This window comes from Hemicordylus capensis, chromosome 3, assembly GCF_027244095.1.
Source record: "Hemicordylus capensis ecotype Gifberg chromosome 3, rHemCap1.1.pri, whole genome shotgun sequence".
Classification (NCBI taxonomy): domain Eukaryota; kingdom Metazoa; phylum Chordata; class Lepidosauria; order Squamata; family Cordylidae; genus Hemicordylus; species Hemicordylus capensis.
Window position 1 is genome coordinate 209711167 of NC_069659.1, and position 23918 is coordinate 209735084.

General features: G+C 42.7%; 1 protein-coding gene and 1 long non-coding RNA gene across 32 annotated transcripts in view; one reads left to right on the plus strand and one right to left on the minus strand.

The window, feature by feature from the left end:
• Positions 1-23918, plus strand: part of ZMIZ1 (zinc finger MIZ-type containing 1) — a 640668-nt gene that overhangs the window by 614335 nt on the left and 2415 nt on the right. For 26 of the 28 annotated variants that reach the window (XM_053309119.1, XM_053309123.1, XM_053309124.1 and 23 more), the window contains 3 exons: positions 9274-9437; positions 13686-13934; positions 18223-22484. In XM_053309119.1, the coding sequence (XP_053165094.1) occupies positions 9274-9437; positions 13686-13934; positions 18223-18330 (521 nt within the window). In that variant the 3' untranslated portion in view covers positions 18331-22484. Of the gene's footprint in view, positions 1-9273; positions 9438-13685; positions 13979-18222; positions 22485-23918 lie in introns of those variants that run through there. The other 2 variants (XM_053309136.1, XM_053309139.1) reach the window with 2 other exon arrangements.
• The window catches only part of LOC128350664 (uncharacterized), a 57419-nt gene continuing 33955 nt past the window's right edge, over positions 455-23918 (minus strand). For 3 of the 4 annotated variants that reach the window (XR_008319364.1, XR_008319365.1, XR_008319367.1), the window contains 2 exons: positions 13747-13978; positions 12054-12271 (listed from right to left, as the gene is read on the minus strand). This is a non-coding gene — a long non-coding RNA (uncharacterized LOC128350664). Of the gene's footprint in view, positions 8322-12053; positions 12272-13746; positions 13979-23918 lie in introns of those variants that run through there. The other variant, XR_008319366.1, reaches the window with a different exon arrangement.

The window sequence follows — 23918 nt, forward strand, 5'->3', positions numbered from 1 at the left end:
CACTAAAAGCCAGAAGGGAGACCTCACAGTGCAGCTCTGTGTTGCCACAATGTGATAGTTGCACACATGGTTCTACCCACATCCACCTGGTCACCTTTAGCCCATGCAGGTGACAAGGCAAGTAGCTAATGGCAAGCCTATTGTGTGCACAGAGTGACCTGCCCATTGAATGGCAGGTCTCCAGCTTCAAGAAAATGTATATATATCAAATGTGGAGTCACATGTTGGCTGAATCTTATAAAAGAGGGGATGAGATAAGGAAAACCATTGGGAGCTAGCTGCTTCTTTCAAACCTGGGTGACTTGAAGAACCAAGGATTCTCACTGGTTTCTCAACCAGTTTAGGTTTGAGATCTGCTCTTGAACGTTGAAGAAAAGCAGAGGGGTGGGGCAGGGGCACAGCAGCACCATCCGTTTCACCAACCCAGCAAAGTGCAATGAATTTCAAAAGAGGCTAAGGAACTTATGTATTGAGGTTATTTGGTACGTCTGGTGTGTTCTGAGTAGGATACAATTTTTCATCCAAAGCAAGTATAAAAATCATTTCAAACATATCACAACAATATACTCACATTACAATGTTAAAGATCTGTATATACAAACATGAAAGACTAGCACATTTATAGTAAGATTAGTCTTTAAAGTAGCACAAGATTCTTGTTGTATTTTGTTCTGTAGCAGCCTACAATGGCCACCCCATGGAAGTTATTTTATTCTCTTTTTAAAACTACAAATGCAGAAATGTACATTGAGACTAAGATACAAACTTTGTGTAGAAATATATTCATGAATGATGCTTAAAAATGAGTTCTTACATTAAAATCTGCAGAGTGCCAGGCTTGTTTTTTCTCTCTCACACCAGTGCTTGAATTTGCATTTTGTTTCTGCATTTCACTCCTTCTACCTTAATTTTGCTTAGGTGGTTTTTGCTTTGACTGCAAGTTTTATTTTTATTTGGGGGGGGGGGTGTGGGAAAGAGAGAGAGAGAGAGAGCACGAACAGTAGGGATGTGCACAAATCCCTCAGATTCCTTCTGTATTTGATTTGATTCAGATTTGGATCAATTTGGACCACTTAACAAGGCCCTAGGAGCACCAAATTTGGTTGGTGGGTAGGTCCCCATGGGTGCCACCTACCATCCAAATTTCAAGGTGGTGGGGCATTTGGTTGATTTTTAATGGATTTCATTAGTTTTTACTGATTCTGTATATTTCCGCCATAGGAAATAACAGGGATTCAAAGTCACCCTATCCTAACCCTAACATGGATCCCCAGCTTTCATTAAAAAATAAAAAAGCTAAGCTCTAGCCCTTGTAGAAGTGGAGTTGTGGAGCAAAATGTGCGGTCATTATTTTTCAAATGTTTGGATTCTTTGGTGTATAATAACTTTCCCTCATAATGAATCCCTATGAGGATTCATTGCACACTTTCATTTCTTCTGTTCATTTTGACTGTCATTACAGTGCCAACTGTCATGTGCCAGCTACAGACACACACCCCACAAGGCGGTGGGATACTCATGTTTTGTTTTGCTTTAAAGAAATATTGCAGTGCTTAGATTCTTTGGCATCTTCATTACACACCTTCATTCATTTTGGCCCCACTGCTTTGCAGGTCAGGGTGGAGAATTAGTGGCATCCCATGTTCCAACCACCCCACAAGCCACTGGTTACTCAGTTTATATTTTAGGAATTTTTGAGTTGTTTAGACTCTTTGGTGTGTAATGAATCCTCATAGGGATTCATTATGAGGAAAGGTTATTAGATACCAAAAATCTCCCATCTCCCCTGATCCGTCAGCTTTCCCTAGTGACTACAGCCTGGGCTCCCACTTCCGTTTGGTAAGGCATCTTGGGAGCGAGAAGAATATGGCAGGTACCCTTTTTTGTATTCAACCCCTCTTGAGGAATAAGGCAGTTACAGTACCTCAGGAAGATAGGAGCACTCCAGAATTCTGTACTGTGAAATCACTTCCACCAGTCTGAAGGTATGGGAAGCAGAGGGTCTCCTGTGTATGATGCAGGGTTGTAACTATAATAGGGTAAGGGGAGGCAGTTGTCTGGGGGCCCACTGCCTTGGGGGGGCCCCCAGAGGCAAGTCACATGACTGAATCCCCCAGCCGCGCACCCGCCTGGGCTTCCTTCAGTTGTATTCATCCTCCAAAATTGATGTGAGTGTTAAGACCTGGAGCTACCAGAACAGCATGTCTTTCTCTAGTTCCATTAAATGACTTACATCGTCCACAATTTACAAAACTAATTTTTTAAAGTGGCACATGGGGGGGGGGAGAGAGAGAGAGAGAGAATTAAAAAAATTACTATGCTTTTTGTTACCATCTTCATTGAAGATTTCTTTACTTCATGAGCTGAGCTTCAGTGAGCGGGGGGTGGGGATTTTAAAATCTTGTCTCTGGGCCCACTTCAGCCTTCCTACACCCCGGTATGATGTTAGAAGACCCCAGCACAAAGTCCCACTTGAAAATAATCTCAGAGCAGAAATGCTGGAAGGGGAGTGGAATCAAGTGGATGTCCTACAGGCAGCAAGTCTTCCTTCCCTCAGCTCCAATTCTCGGGTCAGGACAAGATCAAGCCACAGGCAGAAGGCCCTGAGACTGTTCTCTGTAGTGGGGAGACCCTGTGAATCCGCACTAAATGCGAGTGACACCTAGGTGGAGGAAGGAGCTGAGGTTCCTGAAGGTGACATTTCCATTACTGGAGTTCCCTGAGCTGTTCTGAGACTTGGGGCAAGTAGTGCACTGCCATGTCCCAGGTGAGCATTGCTGCTTCTGCCTACATACCCTGGCTCCCAACTCTTGCCCAAATGCTGACTGCCCTCTGCTCATCTCCTTCTACTGCTTCTGTGTCCAACAGCTACCACCTGGGTTTTCTCTCCTAAGCTGCCCCCACCCCAGAGCATGTGCTGCAACTGGACTACAAGTGGAAGCCCAACTGTACAGAGCGTCTGGCCAGTGCCTGCCTTTTCTTGCTGCTATGGGTCCATTCATTGCCTCCTGCCATCTGGTCATTTTTTGTCTTCTGATTCTCCCACCCCCTACCCCGTAGGGCACACACTGAAAGATGAAGCCTGAAAACTAAGTCATTGTGCAAGTGCCTCCTTCTCGTGTACAGCCTCCCAGTTTGCCTCTCTCAAACTATGCCCAGCCGCAGCAAATTCTGCAGGATGTCACCCTGTTATATCTGTGCTTTTGCCAGCATCCCTATGCCCGCCTGCATTATCTCTGCCTCTTTTGGTACCAGGCCACTTGGGGTACTTGGTATAAATACAAGCCCTGTCATAACTGGGGTGCTTGCCTGCAACCTCACCTCCTTTCGTTGCTTGCTGCTTCTCTGCCCATGAGCTGCTTCCCCCTTCAATGAGAGAGACAGTGATGGCCAGAGAGCCCACACACTGCTGCCACGATCTGCTTCCGTGAAAGACTGGCCCTTGTGTCTTCATACGGATGCTGCCTGCCTGAAGGGCGACTAGCCACGGTGAGCTGATGCTGCCCAGCTCAAGGAGGGAGACTGGCTATTAGGACCTCATGTGGAGGCCTGCCTGGAGGAGAGGAATTGGACTTTGAGACCCCAATAGGGCAGGATGCTGCCTGCCCTATGATTCTCTGAGCCATGTGCTCTCAGGCTGATGCTGCCCTGCTGAAGGAGAGAGATACTGGCCAGGGTTCCACAGCTACTCTCCACCAGAGTGGCCTCCATGCTCACACACTGCCATGCACTTACATGAGAAAGGCGCCCTCTGCACCTGTTGGAGGTTTCTTCTTCCCCTTCTCATTATATTATTTTATTTCAATTAGTAGTTTCACCCTTCTTCAGGCAGAAAAGCTTGCCTGCTATCTCTGTTCAGTAATGTTTTTAACATATGGGATGGCTGATGATCTAATACGGTTGGCTGCTAGCAATACAGTTGATGTAATTGTTTGTGTTGGTTGCTTGGGATAAAGGTTTGGACTTGGCAACCGTTGGTGAAGGAGGGAAGGGTCATAGTTGTTGGGGAGTGTGGCTTCAACTGGACTGTTGAAGCCACTGTTACTTTTGAGAAGGGCGGGGCGGAGGGATGACTGCTGGGGAGAAGTTCAGTTGGTGCAGGTGCCTGAAAAGGAACAGGGAGAACTGATGAAGGGAGGAAACACGCGCCCCCCCAAAGGGGGATCATAATTGAGGTCAACAAGAGGGAAGCCCAAGGAAATAATGAAAGAGGAGTGATGATTCCTAGGGCAAAGTTGCTAAGAGCTTTCTTTGAGGCACTGGCTTTTGATTAGGGCATTGCCTTTTGACTTTCTGCCCACAACTAGAGCATACATTTTCTTGCCATTTAGGACATTCAAAAGATCTCTGAGGGTTTGCCCTTTCTTTAAATAGGAAACCTTTCTCCTGTTGAAGAGAAAATTCTTTTTTTCTCTCCCCTTGCTGGTATAATATACCTTTTTATTCCCTTCAAATCTAGCATTTCTGATCATCTTCCCAGTTCAGTATTAACTGGCATGCAATGTTTGCAGCTTTTGTTAGGGTTTCAAGAACCTGATCTTATACTTTAATTTTAATATCCTGTGGAATCTGATAGAGTAAAACTGGTCTAACCCAATTAAATCAACCATATTTTTCTACCATATCAACCTTTGCCCCTTTACCCACTTCTACAGAGCATCCTTGAGCTTAGCTTCAAATTCCACTATAGATTTTGCACCATGGGGATGCAGATTCTTAAACCTTTTTCTGAAAAAAATATTGTATACACTAACTCGTTAAAAGACACATATGATCATAGCACTTCTCAGACATGCTGTTATAAGCTTCTGATAAATCCCCTTTGGTGATATTTGGAATAAATCCCATAAAATCCTCTTCTTGAAGGTCCCAGTTCTTCACAGCTTTTTGAATGTGGACAAAAACCCTTGTGGATCTTCTCTTTGGACATAAATGGTAAAATCCTTGGGTGTCACCCTGCTGCATGGTTGATTTTGACTCAGGGCTAGCTCCTCCTCATTATGTCACTGGCTTCCTTGCTGCTCCTCTTCTGTCTGCAGGTGCTTTCCTTCCAGTTGTAGCCTCTCTTCTTCTAGTAGCAGCTGCTATTTTTCAAGCAGGCATTGTCTTTCTTGCTGCTAATACTCCAGGTGTAACGCTTTCTCCTTGAAACGGATATATCTATACTCATTTGCACAGACTATGGCTTTACAGGTTCATTAGATGTTAATCACAACAGCAGGTTCCATCTGAATCGGCGACATTAAGTCCTTTGAAGTTTTCCCCTCAAATGGGATTTCCCCCCCGACATACTTTTAACAGGAACCTAGATACTTGGCCATTATCCTCAGTTCTTGTGAGTCAGTACTCCAATTTAACATTCTCTTGTACTTCAAAAATCATTCCAAAAAGCTGAATTGAATCCTGCTGCTAACATCACATGCCACAAAGCCAGCGGTTTTTTTCCTGCCACCAATATAGCAAACGGCAAACTCCATTAAACAAAAAACTTTTCTTCCCAGTAGTTGGTTTGGGCTTTGGGCATGGTTTGGAGGAACCATAGAAGATAATACTGAGGGGGCCCCCAAAAATCCCACACTGCCTCCATGTTAGTCAAGGGGGGGGGCGGGGTTTACAGTGATTTCAATACGATAACAGCAAGTTGCTGTTCATACAGCCAGCAGCATTATTCAGCTTTGTAATGATGTTTGGCCCTTAATGTGTAATATACATGTCTTTAAAAAGTTGCCCTTTGTGGAAGGGTTGAAAATGGTTGTGTGCAATACTCCAGCATTTTTTTGGAGCCGTATATAGAGACTCCTGAGATAAACATGAGATGGAGGTGTGGCTACCTGCCTGGGAGTGACTTTGGGGAGTGTTGGCTCTGCCTGCCACCCTTCTCAATTCCATTGCTGGGCAGATTTGCAACCTGTAGTCTATTTCTGGTCAAGAGTTCCATGTAATAATACTCCATGTAATCCATTACAGTACCTGGAGCTTTCCATTGATCTAGCAAGCAGTTATCTAGCAAGCAGTGCAAGAATACCAGGGGGATGGATATATATATATATATATATATATATATATATATATATATATGTCATAAAATTACATTTGGGGGGAATCCACAGGCACCACACATGTGTACACACATGTAATCTCCCCATTCTCATCACTACCTGGGCACAGGTGATTGCACCAATAGGAAGCAGGAGGCAGGGGGCCTCCTCCACAACCCTGTTGGCCTGAAATGGGTGGGATGGATTGAGGGGAGCCAGCTGTGTGAACAAACCACTATTTGAAAAACTGTAATGAAATATAATCAGCCATAATAAAAAGCAGCAATGCGAACAGCCCTGATTTACTCGGATTTATGCTTATTTACATGTCACCTTAAGTGGCGCAGCGGGGAAATGCTTGACTAACAAGCAGAAGGTTGCTGGTTCAAATCCCTGCTGCTACTATATACAGCAGCGATATAGGAAGATGCTGCAAGGCATCATCTCACACTGCGCAGGAGGAAGCAATAGTAAACCCCTCCTGCATTCTACCAAAGAAAATCAAAGGGCTCTGTGGGCACCAGGAGTAGAAATTGACTTGATGGCACACTTTACACTTATATTCATTTATATGCACTTTATATACTCTCGTCCTAACTTACACCACTTCTTCCAGCAGTAGATTCCCCAGTCTGAGAAATCTCTAGTAATTCTGGATTATGAGGAGGGAAAATCATTGATTGACTATTCAGTATCATATACTTTCTGTGCAATTCAATCTATAAATTAATCAGAGTATTTCAGAAGTCCAGGACACCTGTATTTTACCCAAAATACACAAGGCTGATTTTCTACCTTCCAAACAATGCCGGGCAGTAATTCTGTTAGAGCCTTTTAAGGTTTTTTATGCTCAAAATTAAATCTTATATATGTGATTCTACAATTTGAGAGTCACAAACAATGTGCAGGAAAATATATCTTGACAAAATTTACTGTAAAATCCTTATGTATCAACAGGAAGCACCGACAGTACTCTTAATATTTCAACTGTTTAAAATCCATCTACACATTTTATTCTGTCATTAACAGAAATTGTCATCTTTAAGGATTATTTTTCTTTAATGGGAAGTTCTATTGTCAGAATGAAGAGTAGCCAATGGTCCCATGAGGGTACACAAAGTAGTAAGTTTGTACATGAATGAATTTTAAACTAGGCTTATTTATTCATTTACAGTCCATTTCAAAAAATTGGTTCTCTGGTGGTTTATATAAATATATTTGTACAAAGACAGGGCAATTTGAAAAATTTGAAAAGATTGGGGAGTAGCTTAACAGAAATTTTTGAATTAATTAAAACAAATTATTAGATGTACTTGTGGAAAAAAGGCACAGGACATTTCTACCACAATCCATAGAATACTAGCCAACAGAAACATACTTAAGACATTACAGTTCTGCAGTATATAAGAAACAACTCTATGGGTAGTTTTATACTACAGGAGGAACTGTGCTAGTAGTTCTGATTTCAAGCTAGAGACTCCTAATCCACAGGGCAATTTAGTTGTCAGAGGACATCTAATAGAGATGTGGAGTCCAGTAGTGTAGCTAGGTTTTTGCAGAGTCTGTATGTCATGACCTTATGGTCCCCCCAGTATACAGGTTTTAAAATATATATATGTGAAGTAGAAGCAGAAAAGCAGGAAGGAGAGAAACACAGAAGGAAGGAAAGGAAAGAAGAGGCAACTCTGTTATTTGTAGAGCACCTAATGTATTTTATGGCAACTTTCCTGCTAAGCATCCATACATGCAGTCAGTCAGTCAGTCAGTCAGTGGGGGATGGACAGATAAAAGGAAAGGTGGGAGAGGGAGAGAGAAGTAGAAGGAGGGAGGGAAGGAGAAAGGAAGAAAGGAGAGAAAGGAAAGGAAGACAAGAGACAAGTGGAAGGAAGGAAAGAGAAAGAAAGACAAGTGGAAGAAAAAGTGGGAGGGGAAAAAGAGAATATGCACATCTGAAAATTGAGAATACATGACTTTCACACACACACACACACACACACACACACACACACACACACACACACACACCAGCCCTCACCTCTCCCCTGCTGGACTGGAAGAGCTGGTGTGCTGGGCTGAAAGAGCTGAAGACAGCTAAGCATGCTCCACTCTAGCGCTTGCTTAAAGGGCCAGTATGGCAGCTCCTCTGACTGTCTGAATGCTGTGCGGAAGGGGAGGAGATTCCTGGCGGCGCTGCTGGAACTGCAAATGAAGGAAGAGTGTAGGGCTCTGGACTTGGGCCCATAGAAAAAGGTGCCATTGGTGGAGTCAGTGAAAAGCAAAGCCCTGTATCAGATTAGAGATTATTTACTTACAAATCATAAATGTACAAATCAGACTGATCTATAGCCTGATGTTTTATTCTTTAACAATGATTTTCAAGAAAAATATTCATCAGCACTGGATGAATACTGGCTGATGGATTACTAGACCTGATTGCAAGGAGAAACCATTCATTACTCATGTAAGTAATGAGCTCTGCAGCTCATTTTTAACAGGGACTATGTTTTGACTTGAGCAGGCCAGCAGCACATTGACTCCCATAGAGAGCAATGTCCCACATAAGCTGGCATGACCAAAGCATTCTTTAACCCTCTCTTCCGCAGCGTGAACATCAGCAGTTTGTTTCATTGTGCATTCCCATGTTTGAAGTTTTAAAATGTTGTGATGTGTTTGAAATGGTTGGTGCAATTACCTCAGATAAAGAGCTATATCATATCCACAAATACAACAAAAAACATTTCTGGAGTCCTTCAATAAATAGGCTTCTCAGCACTTTTAAAGCTTTGACTCACTATGTTGGATTCTTTTATAATTGGCCAGATCTCCACCAATAACTGGCAGCATAATTAGTCAAAATGTATTTTAAAAAGAAGAGCGCTCTTGGAGTCTGGAGCTGTAAATGGGATGCAATAACTAGGTCATTAATGTTCAATTTTCCAAATGGCTGAATGAATGTTACTCAGTTTTTGTAGAAACTAGAAGCACAATGGCCAGGTCTGAGCCAAATGTTGCTCTCGCTTCCGCATTAATCTTAATAGATGCTGTGTGTTGAAGTCCAAAAAAGGCTGTCAGAATACATTGTATGCTATGAGCAGGTGGCACTCCTGTTACATAATAGGAATTCTCATCATTGCCATTTTTATGCAGAGCACTGGAGGCTTTTGTTTTATATTGGCAGGGGTGAAGCACCCTTTTAGAATAATTCTTCTTTGTTTTTCCCCCTTTTGCTGTCTAGGTAACAGTTACCAAGGTCACAGCAACTTCGATTTCCCCCATGGGAATCCTGGTGGAACTTCTATGAATGACTTCATGCATGCACCTCAGCTGTCACACCCTCCAGACATGCCCAGTAACATGGCAGCTCTCGACAAACCCCTCAGTCACCCCATGCAGGATCCTGTAAGTAGCACTGCAGCACAATTTCTATTTCATGGCATTGTGTGCCTGTATCTCACTTTCCATCCAATCCTTTTGAGAGTCCCTGCCTTGTGCTGGTTTTTTGAATGCACAACTTAGGGCTGTGGCTGTCAGATCCAGCTTCTGCCATGTCAGGAGAACAATGCAACACTGAGGGCAATGAAGAAGTGAGGGAGAAGCCAAGCAGATAGGAACATAGGAAGCTGCCATATACTGAGTCAGACCATAGGTCCATCTTGCCCAGTATTGTCTTCGTAGCTTCTCCAAGGCTGCAGGCAGGAATCTCTCTCAGCCCTATCTTGGAGAAGCCAAGGAGGGAACTTGAAACCTTCTGCTCTTCCCAGAGCGGCTCCATCCCCTGAGGGGAACATCTTCCAGTGCTCACACATCGTCTCCCATTCATATACAACCATGCTGGACCCTGCTTAGCTAAGGGGGCAAGTCATGCTTGCTACCACAAGACCAGCTCTCCTTTGACTAGGAGCAGCAGCCAAGTCCCCTTGTCACATCTGAGAGCAAATCTGATATGGAAACATTTGTTGGGTTAAGCCTTTTTTGTGTGACCTCTTGCTGTGCAAGAGGCCTCCTTGCATAGGCAGAGGGAGAGTGTGGTTACTTCCATTTGATGTCCAGGATGGGTCCATTAATATGAAACACACTGCTGTTTTTCTTTCAGAAATCTAACATGTGGAACAAGGCCCCCCTCCCCAAATGCACTTTGCTCCTTCAGCACATTAACCCTAGCCACCTAGTTATTTATTTACTTACTTGCTTGCTTACACACACACACACATGCACGCACGCACACACACAGAGCCACTACTGCTTCACTCTGGGTTCAGGTCCTGCTTGGGAGCTCCTGACAGTGATTTGACAGCTTCAGACCTCCCCCACCCCCTCTGGCTGCTACCTCAGCTCGTGTTTGGAACAAATGAGGAAGGCAAAGCCATTAAGGTGCAATAGAGCTTCATCTGGGGAATTTGTTCAACGCTTAGTTCGTCCTTGTGCTGAAAGATTCCTGTTGTATGTCCCAGATCTATACAGAGAGAGGCTGATGCAGTGTGTGCTTTGAGCCCCTTTGAGCACACAGCAGGGCCCTTGCACAACTCTCCCAGTCCTCTAGCACATGCGCTGTGTCTGTTGCACAACAGCACTCATGCTTCCGAGTGCTACTTACCCGCCAGGCCCACACTGCTGAGAGTCAGACATGGTGCTGATCTTCCGAAGCGCGGGCAGCGCTCTGGAAGTATTAGGGCTCTTGCACCAAGGCTAGAGGACTAGGGGAGCTGTGTGAGGGTTTGCATTGTGTGCCCACAGATGTTCACAGCACACACGCTTTGTGAGTCAGGATGTCAGCAAAGTGATTGTGTGCTCTTAATAATCTCTTCTATGTGCATGACAGGACTCCCTAAATGTAGGTCACAGGAAGACCATGACATAAGTGAGGAAACCCCTAAAAGGTCAGCTTCTGAAGAAAGGCCCATTATGACATTGCTGGATTGGCCTGTCACTTCACTAGCAAGAAATATACACTGTTGCTATTCTGCCTTTGCAAAAACAAACAAGACAGTTACCTACACACTAAGCTTGCCTTCCTGGCAATAGGGAAGAGGGGGCTCCTGCTTTCTAGGGAGGCTGCTGCTTCTGGTCTTAGAAGTGGCTGGTGGCAGCCCTGCCAAAGACTGTTGGTAATGTGACATGGTTGGGAGATGCTTTGGGGTCAACAAGCTCCCCGGTTCATCATAAGGAGGGGAGGGACACACATGCCCACCCACCCACCCCTGAGGAAGAGGTATTTCCATGTAAGTTCCATCCCTCTGACACATACACCCCTCCCAAAAGGGAAGGGGTGGCAGACAAAATCCCCTCCTAGCTCACTTTTCCATCTCTCTCATCTCTTCTCTCCCCCATTCATTGTTGAAACGGATGACTGCAAAGAAGGCTGCACTTATCAGCACACCACTTGTTGGGGGGCTTGACACCTTTTACCCTCCTCCACATAACAATGGCCTTATAGTAAGGTGCTCAGAAGGATACAGCCCAAGTAAACGTGGCATGAGATTGCCTTAAAGCTAGATATGGGGAGTGGGGCTAGCGCTTTTAAAGGCCTTTGGAAAGCAAAGCAGAGAGCATAAATGTGACCCTTATGGAGTATGTTATTTAGACCACCCTAGAAGACAGCTAGATTAAATCTGAGTCACAGGCTACCTTTTTGTTGGAGAGACTATTTTTTGACTTAAGCCCAAGTAGCTGATTCACAGGACTGTTGGGCATTTCCTGTCAGTGATTACTTTTTTTGATAGCATGCATGATGTGCCAAAGCCGGAAGGTACTCTTTGCCTGTGTCCAGATCCCAGTTTTAGTATGCCACTGCGAACAATCTTTTTGCCTTCTTTGTTTGTTGGAGGAAGCACTCATTGTCCATTTAGCTTAGTATTCAGTCTTTGAAAGCAGTTGGATAACATAGTGCAATCCCTCCACAAAGCAATTACTGGGTGACTTGTCCTTAGAAGGAGGAGTGAGCAAGTTGCCACATTCAAGGAGATCTCTCAGGTAGATAGCATATACCAACTGGACTCAGTAACTGTTGGAAGCATAAGAATTAAAAATAATTCTATATTACGTAAGTATATTGTTTAGTGAACACATTTACTTTACCATAAAACTTCTGCATAGTTTCTGTTGATTTGCATTGTGCTGCTCATGCTATAGTTTTTGTTTCTGTATACCAGTTGAAATTAGAGCACATTTTTTTGTTTCCAGTATTCATGCATTTACTTTTTCTCATCTTGCTGAAGTTAGTTTGCAAGGGATGCCTGTAAAAGAGGAGGAAATAGACACATCTGCTTTGCTAAGATGCCCAGAAAAGCAAAAACACATGCATGCAAACATGTGTGTATTCCAGTAACAAAATTTGGAGTGATTTTTATTTTTAACAAGAAATATAAGGAATGCCAAATTCCAGACCCTGTGTTTTTTATTGGTTTAACTTTAACCTGGTGTGGGAACTTCTCAACCCTTAACTTTAACTATCAAAATTTGCTTCTTTGAAAGGGGTGGCTTTTTTTGGCTGTGGGGTATAACTGAACAGAGAGCCAATGTGGTGTAATGGTTAGAGTGGTTAGAGTGTTGGACTAGGACTGAGTTTAAATCCCCATTCAGCCATGAATTTCACTGATTAACACTTGGCCAGAGTCTTATATCTCAGCCTAACCTATTTCAGGAGGCTGCTGTGAGGATAAATACAACCATGTCCACTACTCTGAGCTCCTTGGAGGAAGAGTGGGATAGAATGTAAAAATAAATAAATATTGTTTCTCCACCCAAAAGAAGTATGCAAAAAGCAGATAATCAAGATGCATGTTATGAAAGCTATTAAATACCTCCATGCTTTCTGCCAAGCAGGGGTGTGGGGTCCATGGAGCAAGGGGGAAGACCCGTCCCTCGGCTGCCAGGGTCTGGGGAGGGGGGCTGCCAGGGCACCTCCTTGCCCTTGCCCCCTCCCTCACCAAGCAGGCAAAGGAAGCGCTTATTGGCTGGGAGTGTGAGACACACCCTTCTCCTCCCTAGCCAGTGTTGCATTGAAAGGCTGACTTTGCTCAGAGGGCAGGAGGAAAGCCCAGCCAGTCAACGTTTCAATGAGATGCTGACCGGGGAGGATGGGAGAGGGTCTGAACGGACACTCCCCCTGCCTCTGGCATAAGTGAGCAATACCTGGGATGGGGCCAGTCTGCCCCTGGAGAATTCCCCCAGTCAGCGGTTCATTGAATCACTGACTGGGAGCTCCTTTCTCTGCCTCCGTGCATCAGATGCAGGGGGTTTGGGGGGGGGGGGCTTGATTAAAAATCAGAAGGAAGTTGCTGGCAGGATTTTGTCCTCCGGCTGCAGATAAGCTCCCAGTGCCCATGCTGCCAACAAAGCAATTGCCGGGGGGTTGGGCTTGGTAAACAGAATCTAGATCCCATATTAAGCTGAGCCTCTACCTTTTACCCATATAGTTTTTCTTATTATTGTGTACTTTATAAATCCGAAGAACTCAAATACCAATCGTTTGACTCCTGTGCATTTTTCCCCCTGATGGCAGACCACCATCCAATTTTGCAATACAGGTTTCACATTTATGATGCCCTATAATCAAATTTTTGATGAAGCTTAATTTCCCCCCACCATCTTTGAACTCTGTACCATAGAGCCTCACTTTTCCTTTCCTGCTTCTTTCCTCCTCCGCAGATCCCTCATCCCGGCAGCACTGATCAATCCCATAGTTCCATGCAGCAAAGTATGCACGTACCTCATCCCAGCAGCCAGTCAGGGCAGCCATTACATCACAGCGGTCCTCCTACCCAGCAGTCCCGGCAGCCACCACAGGCCGCTTCTAGCAACCATCCACACAATGACCTGGCCTTTAACCCCTCCTCAGCCTTAGAAGGTCAGGCTGGTGGGCAGGGAGCATCTGACATGCCGGAGCCATCGCTGGATGTAAGTTTGTGTCATCTGCTTGCTTTAGAATGTGCTTTGATTTTCTGAAGGGATGAAAAAAGGAGGGGAACAGGAAAGAATGTTTTCACAGCACATGCCCTCATCTGATACTAGCAGTTAAACACGGAGGCTGACATGGCAGACACTGCCCTTACTGAGAAAAGCAGGCCATGTTGTACAGGCACTGTCTTGTCCCTGGCATGAAAAGAGAAAGAGAAAAGGGTGCCAGAAGATTAGCAGTTCACAGGAGGAATGGGCCACTTAAGCAGTTGCATTTATTTTCTACAGCACTATCCATGCAAGTGGTGCTTTACATACGCAAAAAGAGAGCTTACAGTCTAAATTTTGACAGTGGGGGATGACCAAAAGGAAGAGGTCAAGGCAAGGGTAATATAAGCTTATTTTGAAGGACCTTGTTTTCAAAAGTCAAACCACTTTAAAAGAATTTTATGGAAATTAGACCATGGAGGGATGCCTAGGACTGAGTCAAGGGGGTTGGGGTATAACAGAGCTGGGTTCTGACATGTATGCAAGCCCCAATCCATTCTTCACTTCCTCCTCATTCCTTCTCAGTCCAACCAGTGGCCAATAGGGAAGGCACCAGGAGTTCTGACCTCTCAGGGCCTATGCCTATGTGCCAGGCAGGTTTAAAGTGTCATGAGATCAAATCCTACTGCAGGCTGGTTTATATTTAAATTACAAGGATTTTAACAGGTATGTTGACTAGCCCTCACAGAAAAAAAATGAAAATAAGAGCACTTGCAAGGAATGTAAAATGCAGCTAAAATATGAGCCATCAGCTACTTCTGTTAGTTACTTAGATGGTAGATGTCACTAGTCTTGATTTTTGGAAAGAACTGAGCAGTTGTGTGACCCTTGGACATATTTACATGTGGGCTTCAGAGGGAAGGGTAGATAGTTAAAATTCCTCCCTTTCTCTGCTTCAGCGAGGGTGCAGTGATAGTCCAGATGCTAGTTTATATGTCAGCCTGTTTTTAAACATACCTCGTTTCTGGATGGGACTATGTGACTTGCTCCCTCTCTCTTGCTGGCTGTGCAATACTGGTTATTAGGACTGTGCAAGTCGGAAGCACTGGAAGCCCACATAGGAATTCCTGCCCTCCACTACGAGGAGGCAGCCCATCGCGGGGCAGTTGCCCCAAGTAGTACGGGTGAGGGGAGGTGTTTTTTAAATGCCAAGCCAGCACTGACATGTAGAAAACGGGGAGGCTACAGAGAATCTTGGGGGATAGGAACAAGTGTGGGGCGGCAGGTAAGCAGCACAGGGATGCCTGGGCACTGTAGTGCCTCCCAGACTATGGTTCCTCCTCTCCCATGGGGGAAGCTCTGCACAATTACCCTGCGATCGGCTGCCTCCGGGGGGGGGGGCGGATTCTGAAGTGGGCTTTCGATTCTTCTGACTTGCACAGGCCTACTGGTTAGACCATAGCCAGCTCTTAGTGACAGAATACAAAGGGGAAAGTGGTGCCATTTAGGCCATCAGAAAGCTATTCCTCCCTTAATTATCTATGTTAGGAAGGGGACAAACTGATTCAAGTCTGTGGAGAGAGAGAAAGAACATATTTTGCACCAATACATTCTGGAGGAGCAGCCAGAAAGAGAACCAATGCAACAGAAGCTTTACAGAAAGCATGTTCAAGAAATTGGACAGAAAAATTGTCACTCGTGGGTTTCATTATTTTTATGTAAACCACTTTGGGTTTCTTTTTTAAAAAGTAGAAAAGCAGTGAGGAAAGATAACAAATGAATGGATACGTAAAAGTAACGTGGGCCTATCGGTTCACCCTGACATGTCCAGGCATAGTTGTTGGTCACCTGGGTGCCCTGAAAACCAAGGGGTTTCTCTGTGTAGGCTGTGATGACGCCCAGTTATAGCCGATGTGACCTTGATGAAAGAAAAAGCTTTGAACTCTAATTTCAAACAATAATTGGTTAGCCAAAGATACAACAACATTTTAATTTAAGAAGTATCATGTAGCTCAGGAGCCGTGTAAGCAAAACCAACGCATATACTCACAAAATTGAATGCAGCCACACATCTAATTTAAACACAAATCAAAACCTAATCGGCCACAGTTGATTCCATTTAAAATGCTTATTTTTTGTTTATTATTATATTAACTAATCACAGAAAGGTTGTGGAACAGAACCTTTTCAAAAATAACACCTCAGGCTGTTATAATAAACTCTGCCTTAATTTCAGACAAAGCTAAGGCATTAATTCTCCTTTCCATTAGCTGCAACTTCCCAGCACATGTATATGCAGCCGGGGGTGGGGGTACAGGCGCATGCACGTGTGTGTGTGTGTGTGTGTGTGTGTGTGTGTGTGAGAGAGAGAGAGAGAGAGAGAGTCTGTGTGTATGAGTGGAAGGGAGGGAGAGAGACTTCCACATATGATAATCTATACACAGTTTTCAAACTTGGTCCTAGGAAGTATCAAAGCATACCTAAGCACAGCTGAAAATAACATGCAGACAGAGTATGAGTATGTAACTTGAAGGAAATCTATATAGACCATGAGGTACATACTAACCTGCTCAAAGGTGGTTAATAAATAAATAACGTATTATGTATAAATATTCCATAAAATAAATTGCTGTTCTTGGAACAGCATTTACAAAGCATGCCATAGGTTGTCTGTGTGGGTATTGTATTTTATGATGACTGCAATGGAAGAATTCAGTAAATGGAAGAATTCAGTAAATTTATTGTGGACAATAGACCATAAATTAAAAAATAGACAATGGAAAAGTACCCATATATACTGCTATACCACAATAAGTTGGTTTAACTCACAACTGCCATCTTGGCACATCAAGTGTGTGTATTTTTGGCATAGTATAGCCTGGAAGCAGTGTATCCTACAGCTGAAACCGATTAGCAGAAACCCTACAGGGTGAATCCGTTACCAAACTCTATCACTATTGCTGCTGCTACTACTACTACTTATTTATATACCCACAGGAGCTGCAGCAGCAGTTGACTGGGCCCTTCCTCGCTGCCCATAGGCACTGCCATGGCTGCTTGTCCCCTGAGGACACTGACAGGCCCGGGCCCGTCCCTTGCCTGCCTGCCTGCCTCTGCCAATGGCCTCAGTAGCCTCAAACAGCAGCAGTGATTGACTGGGCCCTTCCTTGCTGCCCATAGGCACCACCATGGCCGCTCATTCCCCTCAGACTGCCGACAGGCTCGGGCCCGTCCCTCACCTTCTCTCTCCCCCTCCCTTCTTTTTCTCTCTTTCTCTCTCCTCCACTCGCTCTTCCCCTCCCCCCCCCTTACTGAGTTAACAGATCTTGTTCATCTTGTTTCCTCATCTTATTCGTACAACGGCAGCCTACTTCTCCTGAAGGGGCTCTTTCCTCCCTCACAACCCCTCTCTTCGCAGACACCTGCCTACTATCCTATCTAGATAGATATTCTCTCCTCTACAATCGAGAACATCTTCCGATCAGTAACAGTTGCATTCCAACTGACCTTAACCAGCAGAGGCTGCTCCTCCCCACTGCCCAATCACCATGGTGCTTCTGCTCTCACAGGCTCCTCCTCCCTATCTGCATATGGAATCCCCACTGTCCAATCACCACAGCACTTCTGCTCGCAAACTCTGGCAAGAGCTGCCATGCAAGGGATAAGCCACAGTACAACTGGAGAGACGCTGTGCTGAGGTTGAATAGGGCCATTTCAGACTGTAGCAGTAGGATTGTTGGAATGTTCCTTTGAATAAAAGATTGCCTTTGCATACAAAGCTAGCAGGGAGAAAGATCTAGGCTATTTATTTATTTATTTATTTATTTATTTATTTATTTATTTAATTTCTAGACCAAAGGCTCTGGGTGGTGCACAAGAAGTTTACAAAATATAAAAATAAACACCATTTAAAATGCATTGCTTAAAACAATGCTACTTTTGTATGTGTAATGATTATTTTATGGGGGAAGGGCTGCTCATCTGTGTTGGCTTCTAATCCTTACTGCTTTAATATTCCACAGAAGACTTTTTCTGAGTGATTGCTCACAGTGCAGGAGCCATAACACTCGTCAGACTCTTACTTGCCATATATACTGGCTCAGTCCCATGGAGGCTCTTCATGACAGCAGCTGTGCAGGACCAGAATGGAGATCCTCCATGTAATTGGGATGGCTGTTTTTCTCTGTTCATCTTGAGAACTTTCAGATGTACTTTGCAAGCTCCAAGAAATGGGGGGCCTTAAAGCTGCCAACTGCTTCATTACGATAATTTTACTATCTTCAAATTTCTTCTTTTACAGCTGCTTCCAGAACTCACAAATCCAGATGAGCTACTTTCATACCTGGATCCTCCTGACTTACCAAGCAATAGCAATGATGACCTTCTTTCTCTCTTTGAGAACAACTGAAGCCTTCTGTGTTTTGTCTCCAACACCTTTCACTTGTTTGACACATCTGTAGCTTCACAGTGAGGAATCCCAGAACACCCTTTTCCATGACAACAAACTCACAACTTGAGCAAATGGTGCACACTCCCTACTTTCTTCATCTCAGAACTGCTTGAGTCAAGCTTTACTAATGGTAGGGAAAAGCAAGAGGAGAATATAGTGGTGACTTTATAGACTACCACTCCACATCACAGACCGTTTGTGCAGCTATGGAAAACCTCACTCGTTAATTCAGCAGAGTTACAAGAATGAGTTTTTTGGGATATGCATAGCCAGAAGTATCCTGGTAGAAGCCAGTATCAGCAAGGGGAAAAAAGGCAACAGAACTATTCTTAAATGACCTGTTTCAGAATGTCCTTCCAACACGTGTTCTTCCATGGGTTTCCCCCCTTATTCTCTAGTGTCTGTTCTACTGTGTTCCTTCCCTGCCTCCCCCAGTCTGTACTTTTGTGTCAGACGGAATAAGGACAAAAATTATCTGGCAATGCATTCAGACAAGCCAAACAAACTCAAACCATAAAACACATACCAAAAAGCACAAAATATTCAATAAAGATGTCACAAGTAGGATTAAAAAAATACAAAATGCATCAAAGGGAGGTATATGTTGTTTAGACAATGGTTTCTCTGTGGTGGAAGAGTCCTGTGAATCTCCAGGCTGCAGCAAACGTGTTTTTTTTAAATTGTAGCAATTTTTTAATTAATCATGTGGGCAGGGTAACCCCTTTGCTCTTACCGAGAGACTTGGATACCTTGTTTTCTTCTGTCTCTCCCCCTCCCCCCACCTTTTAAAAAAATTATTTGTTCTTATGAGATTTGGTTTCAGACGACTGCTTTTTGTGATGCTGTAGTGGCCAACCATTAAGTTGGGAGGGGGAAGAACCATATTCCCATATAAAGTGGGGAAAGAGATAAACTGTCGATTGTCACCAAGAGCTTTCCGTTTTCCTAATCTGTGCAGTTAGACCATTGCTCAGTTCCTCAGCAGAAAAGGTGCAAAGAAAGAGCTCACTTCAAGATGGGGGAGGGAAGCATCGCCCCCAGTATTCTTGGAAATAATTGGAATAGGCATTTGCAATGGGAAAGACACCTTGTACACCTCCTCATAGGCTGCTCTGTATTTTCCAGATTGTAATGTGTGGCTCAACCTTTTCATTTTCTTTTTCAAGTTTGTTGTATTCTTTAGCTGCCAGGACCTTTTTTGTTTTTCCTTTAAAAGCAACAACAACAACAACATTTTCCAAGGACAATGGGCATGGGAAGAATAAGTCATTTTGGTACAATAGTACAGCACACTCTTGTGCCACAATGCTTCCATGGTATTTGTGCTTCTCATGTGGTTGCCTCCCTCCTGCATGAGCTTCCAGTCACTTCTGGGCCCATTTCTCTGCTCTTGTCATTCTCTCTTTATAAATTATGTATAATATCTGTGTGTTGAGACGTGCATGTGTGCCAACTTTGCCCTGGCGGGCCAACATTTCATCTTTTGCCCACTGTGTACAGCTATTCCTTTCTCTGTGAATAAAGAAACTTTGATTGCTTCCTTCCTCAACCGAATCAAATCAAATATCCCCATATTTGATTTCAGTGGTAGGCTTTCAACTTTGTGCAGATGGAACTCTTGCTTGTCAGTTTTGATGTGTAAACTCCACCCGCCTTGCCCTCTGTGAATGGCATGACATGTGCATTCCATTCTGAATTTGCTGTCTTCACCAAAGTCATGCTTGTAAATTCTTTACGCATTTGTTTTTAGCATCTACCACCACTGCTGTATATGCATCTTGTTATATATATATGCTAGTCCACAGCACCTTGCTGTAGATATTACAGGAAATGGCAGTTTTAGTTCTTCTATTATTTTCCAGTAGGAGTGTTGAATTTGTAAAACATTTTATGTAGAGATGTTCCTACATTTATTTACTCCCCACCCCCTTTGAGTTCCCCCCTCAAAAGAAGCGCTGTTCATTATGCAAAATCAATTATTTTAAGAATTGCTATTGTAAATACCTTTTGTGAATATTTTAGTATCGTCTTTTTATTATAATATTCAACGTTTTCATGATCTGGTTATACATGTGTTTTAAAATACATAGTCCTGAAAAATACAGTGTGGGTCTTTTTTTTCCTCTCCCTCCTTAAGAAAAAAGTGTTCTTGGACTAAGGGAGCTATTTTTCCCCCTTTTTATAAACTAGCCCCTGTCCTTTTCTCAAATAAGTTATACATCTGACTGGTGTCCTAAACTGATCTGAAAATAAATTATTATGAGCTGTTAAGCATAACTATCTTACATACATCACCCAGGCATTTTGCTCTGTGGACAGACAAGCTATTTTTAAGGCTCTCATTTTTGTATCCTTCTGAAAATGACACTGTCCTACAGATAGGTAAGGAAAAAGCAATACAAGATATACACTGCACAAGAGTTCTACTATTAGACACCTGGGTTATAATATGGTGCCACAACTGTGGTTGGACACTAGTGTGATAATACTAAAGCTTAGAGCTTCCTTTTACTACAAACTTTCTTTCTTTCTTTCTTTCTTTCTTTCTTTCTTTCTTTCTTTCTTTCAGCATTTTGCTGCATCACTGACAAATTTTGAAATCATTTGTATGAGCAGCTAGAAGTCAGCTGACTTTTTGTTTCCCCATCATTCTTGCTTGTTTTAAGCCATATTCAACTTCTTGCCTATTTGTTTTTATCACTGATTTTATAAAATTGCTCCCCTACTGTCTAAACTAGGTACTTGAAATACTTTTTTTCTGTTTAACTGGAAACAGAACCATTGAAAAACGGATGTGTTGAGAACTAATGTTTTGCTGATGGCAATCTAAATGATCATATTAAAAAGTACCTTGAAGAGGCATAAAAGGGTAATTCTTGGGACTAATGAACATGTTTGTTTTCATGCTTTCCATCATATGAAGATGTCTTTTTCTAGTATGATAATTAAATGTGCATTTTCGACAGCTGTAGATTTTATGTATACTGATCTGGTCTATAGAAAGAGGACACAAAGATAACTAAATACAAGGGCTATCTGAGCTGGATTTGTGACAAGCAGCTGCCAAGATTCAGCCACATACTCGCTTTATGTTTTATCAAAGTGCATATTTATCAAAGGAGCATCTTGCATGAAGTCAGCCCAGAATGCCCACACAAGTGGTCACTCATTAGCATGTTAAATTACTGCGACTGTTTCAAGATAGTAGAAAAAACAAAAAAAGTTAATTTTTAGTCTGCTCACTGCTATCATGTTAAAATGTGGAGAAAACCTCCCAAATAACGAGTAATTTTGTTGGATGGCAAATTTATATCCCCAAAGTATTTTTTATTCCTTGTTCCAGGGGCATTTGGTTTGGAGGTGTTTTTTTAAAAAATTGTTTCGTTATTGACACACACCAGGAAAAGAACCCACAGAGATTTATAGTTCTACTGCCAAGGCATAATATAATTATTATTATAATTATTATTATAGGATGATGAAACCACACTAATGTCTGCAGTGGAGACTCCAGGGACATCTGTACATATGTAAATGGCAAATAGAGACATGTTAACAGAAATGCATTCATTTTCCTTGGAATGTGCATTGTTTTTATTTTGCAGGAAAAAAATAAAGCTTGAAGAGCCATCTTATGTGGAAAATGAATCCTGTTTGTTAGCGTTTGTGAAGTCTCCACATTTGTTTCAATTCTTGTAATATACTCTGGATCCTTTGTGGGGGAAACTTCTGTTGCATTTTTGTTTTACCTTCGTGTAATAATTAGCTTATGTGTACTAGTCTTATCACCTGTGTATTTTTAGGGTGCTACAAAAATAATGAAGAAAATAAGGGGATTAAATAAAAAAGATTGTAACCAAATTCATACTTTGTACAATTTTTGATATTGTGATCAGAGGAGAATTTAAAAAAAAAAGTACAATCTGAAGTAACATGCAAAAATGGCCATTGTCTTTGTTTGTACATTGTATGTACAGTACAATGCAATCATTTCATACTTTAAAACTGGTCAGAAAAAAATTGTGATTTTTAGTCTTGCAAAACCGTATGTAGTTAGATGATGTGACAACCTAATATTTATCTAATAAATATGTATTCCAATGAAACCTGTACATTAGTTGTTCATGTGGTTTTTTGGTATTTAAAAAATTGGATTTACTATTGCTATACATTTATATACTTCCTTGTAACACTGAAAGTACTATCATTTTGCTCATGTTATTTTTCCCCCCTAAATAAATTTGGAAAATTATGGATGGACTAATGGGCAGCTGTTTTGTCGACCTGATATTTCTACTTATTGTAAAAGAAAGCATTTAAAGGTCCTAGAATTTAGTATCTGGAATTTACAGGTTTCTTAGAACCTTGAGAGTATCACGTTCAGTCAGAAACATACCTAATAACTTATTAGCAAATACCAAAGAAGGCTGCAGAAGGATTCACTAAAGAATTCACCTACTGTATATAAATATCAGAATGAGAATTCATATTCCTAGCATCCCAGTCTTTCCCTTCTGAACACTTTGAATGAGAGAGAGAAGAGACTCTTATGCCAAATCCACCAACTGATAAGATGATTTATTGTAGTTTGGGGATCTTGAGAAGAAGAAAGCTAGAATAAACTATAACACACAGTTGTAGTAACTCCTTATTCCATTTGTTGCAAAGACAGCTATTGGATTATTGGGCAGAATAGCTAATTCTTCCTTTCCTGCTGTTCCCCCTCCTTGTCTAACTCTAGTGTTAGAGCTGTGGCTGTGATTTCCCCCCACCCACCCACATATCTTAGGATCATCCTGTACAGCAGGAGTAGGCAACCTTGGCTCTCCAGCTGTTCTTGAACTACAATTCCCATCATCCCCAGCCACAATAAATTGCCTACCCCCACTGTACAACATGACCCACCAAGCTGAACCAGCCATGTATGGTGGCCTACCAGAGGCATGATAATGTTCTCTTTGACTACCTACCTGGGACTGCAAACCTATATAAGAGAGTGATGTCAGTCTCCAAGCAGACTGCCATATACCCTAAACAGCTTAGGCTCAAAGTAGTTAGGAAGTACCTCCCTCTGTACAGACGCACCACTTACTAAAATCATCTGAAGAGGTCTGTCTACAGATGCCACCAGCTCAGCTAGTTACTCAGAATCGGACCTTTTCGACAGCTGCTGCTGGGCTATGGAACGTGCTCCCTACCGAGATTCAGGGGTTGACTTTATCTACCTTCAGGAAAGCTCTGAAGACACATCTGTTTATCCAGGCATTTGGTTGTATTCAATTGTTTAATTTTAATTCTGTTTTAATGTTGTTAATTTTAATGGTTTTAAATTTTTAATTTTACTGTAATTAATGTCTAGAGTCCAAACGTTTAGGCAGTACAGAAATGTAACAATAAATAAATAATAAATAATGTCCAGTGAGCCACGTTCATCATGGTGAATAACAAGTTGTATAGGCCTGTCTTACTACCTGTATGCAAATACTACTTAGGAACAATTACAACCACATGTGTTTCACTCTTGGTGGGTGAGGAAGAAAAACCAG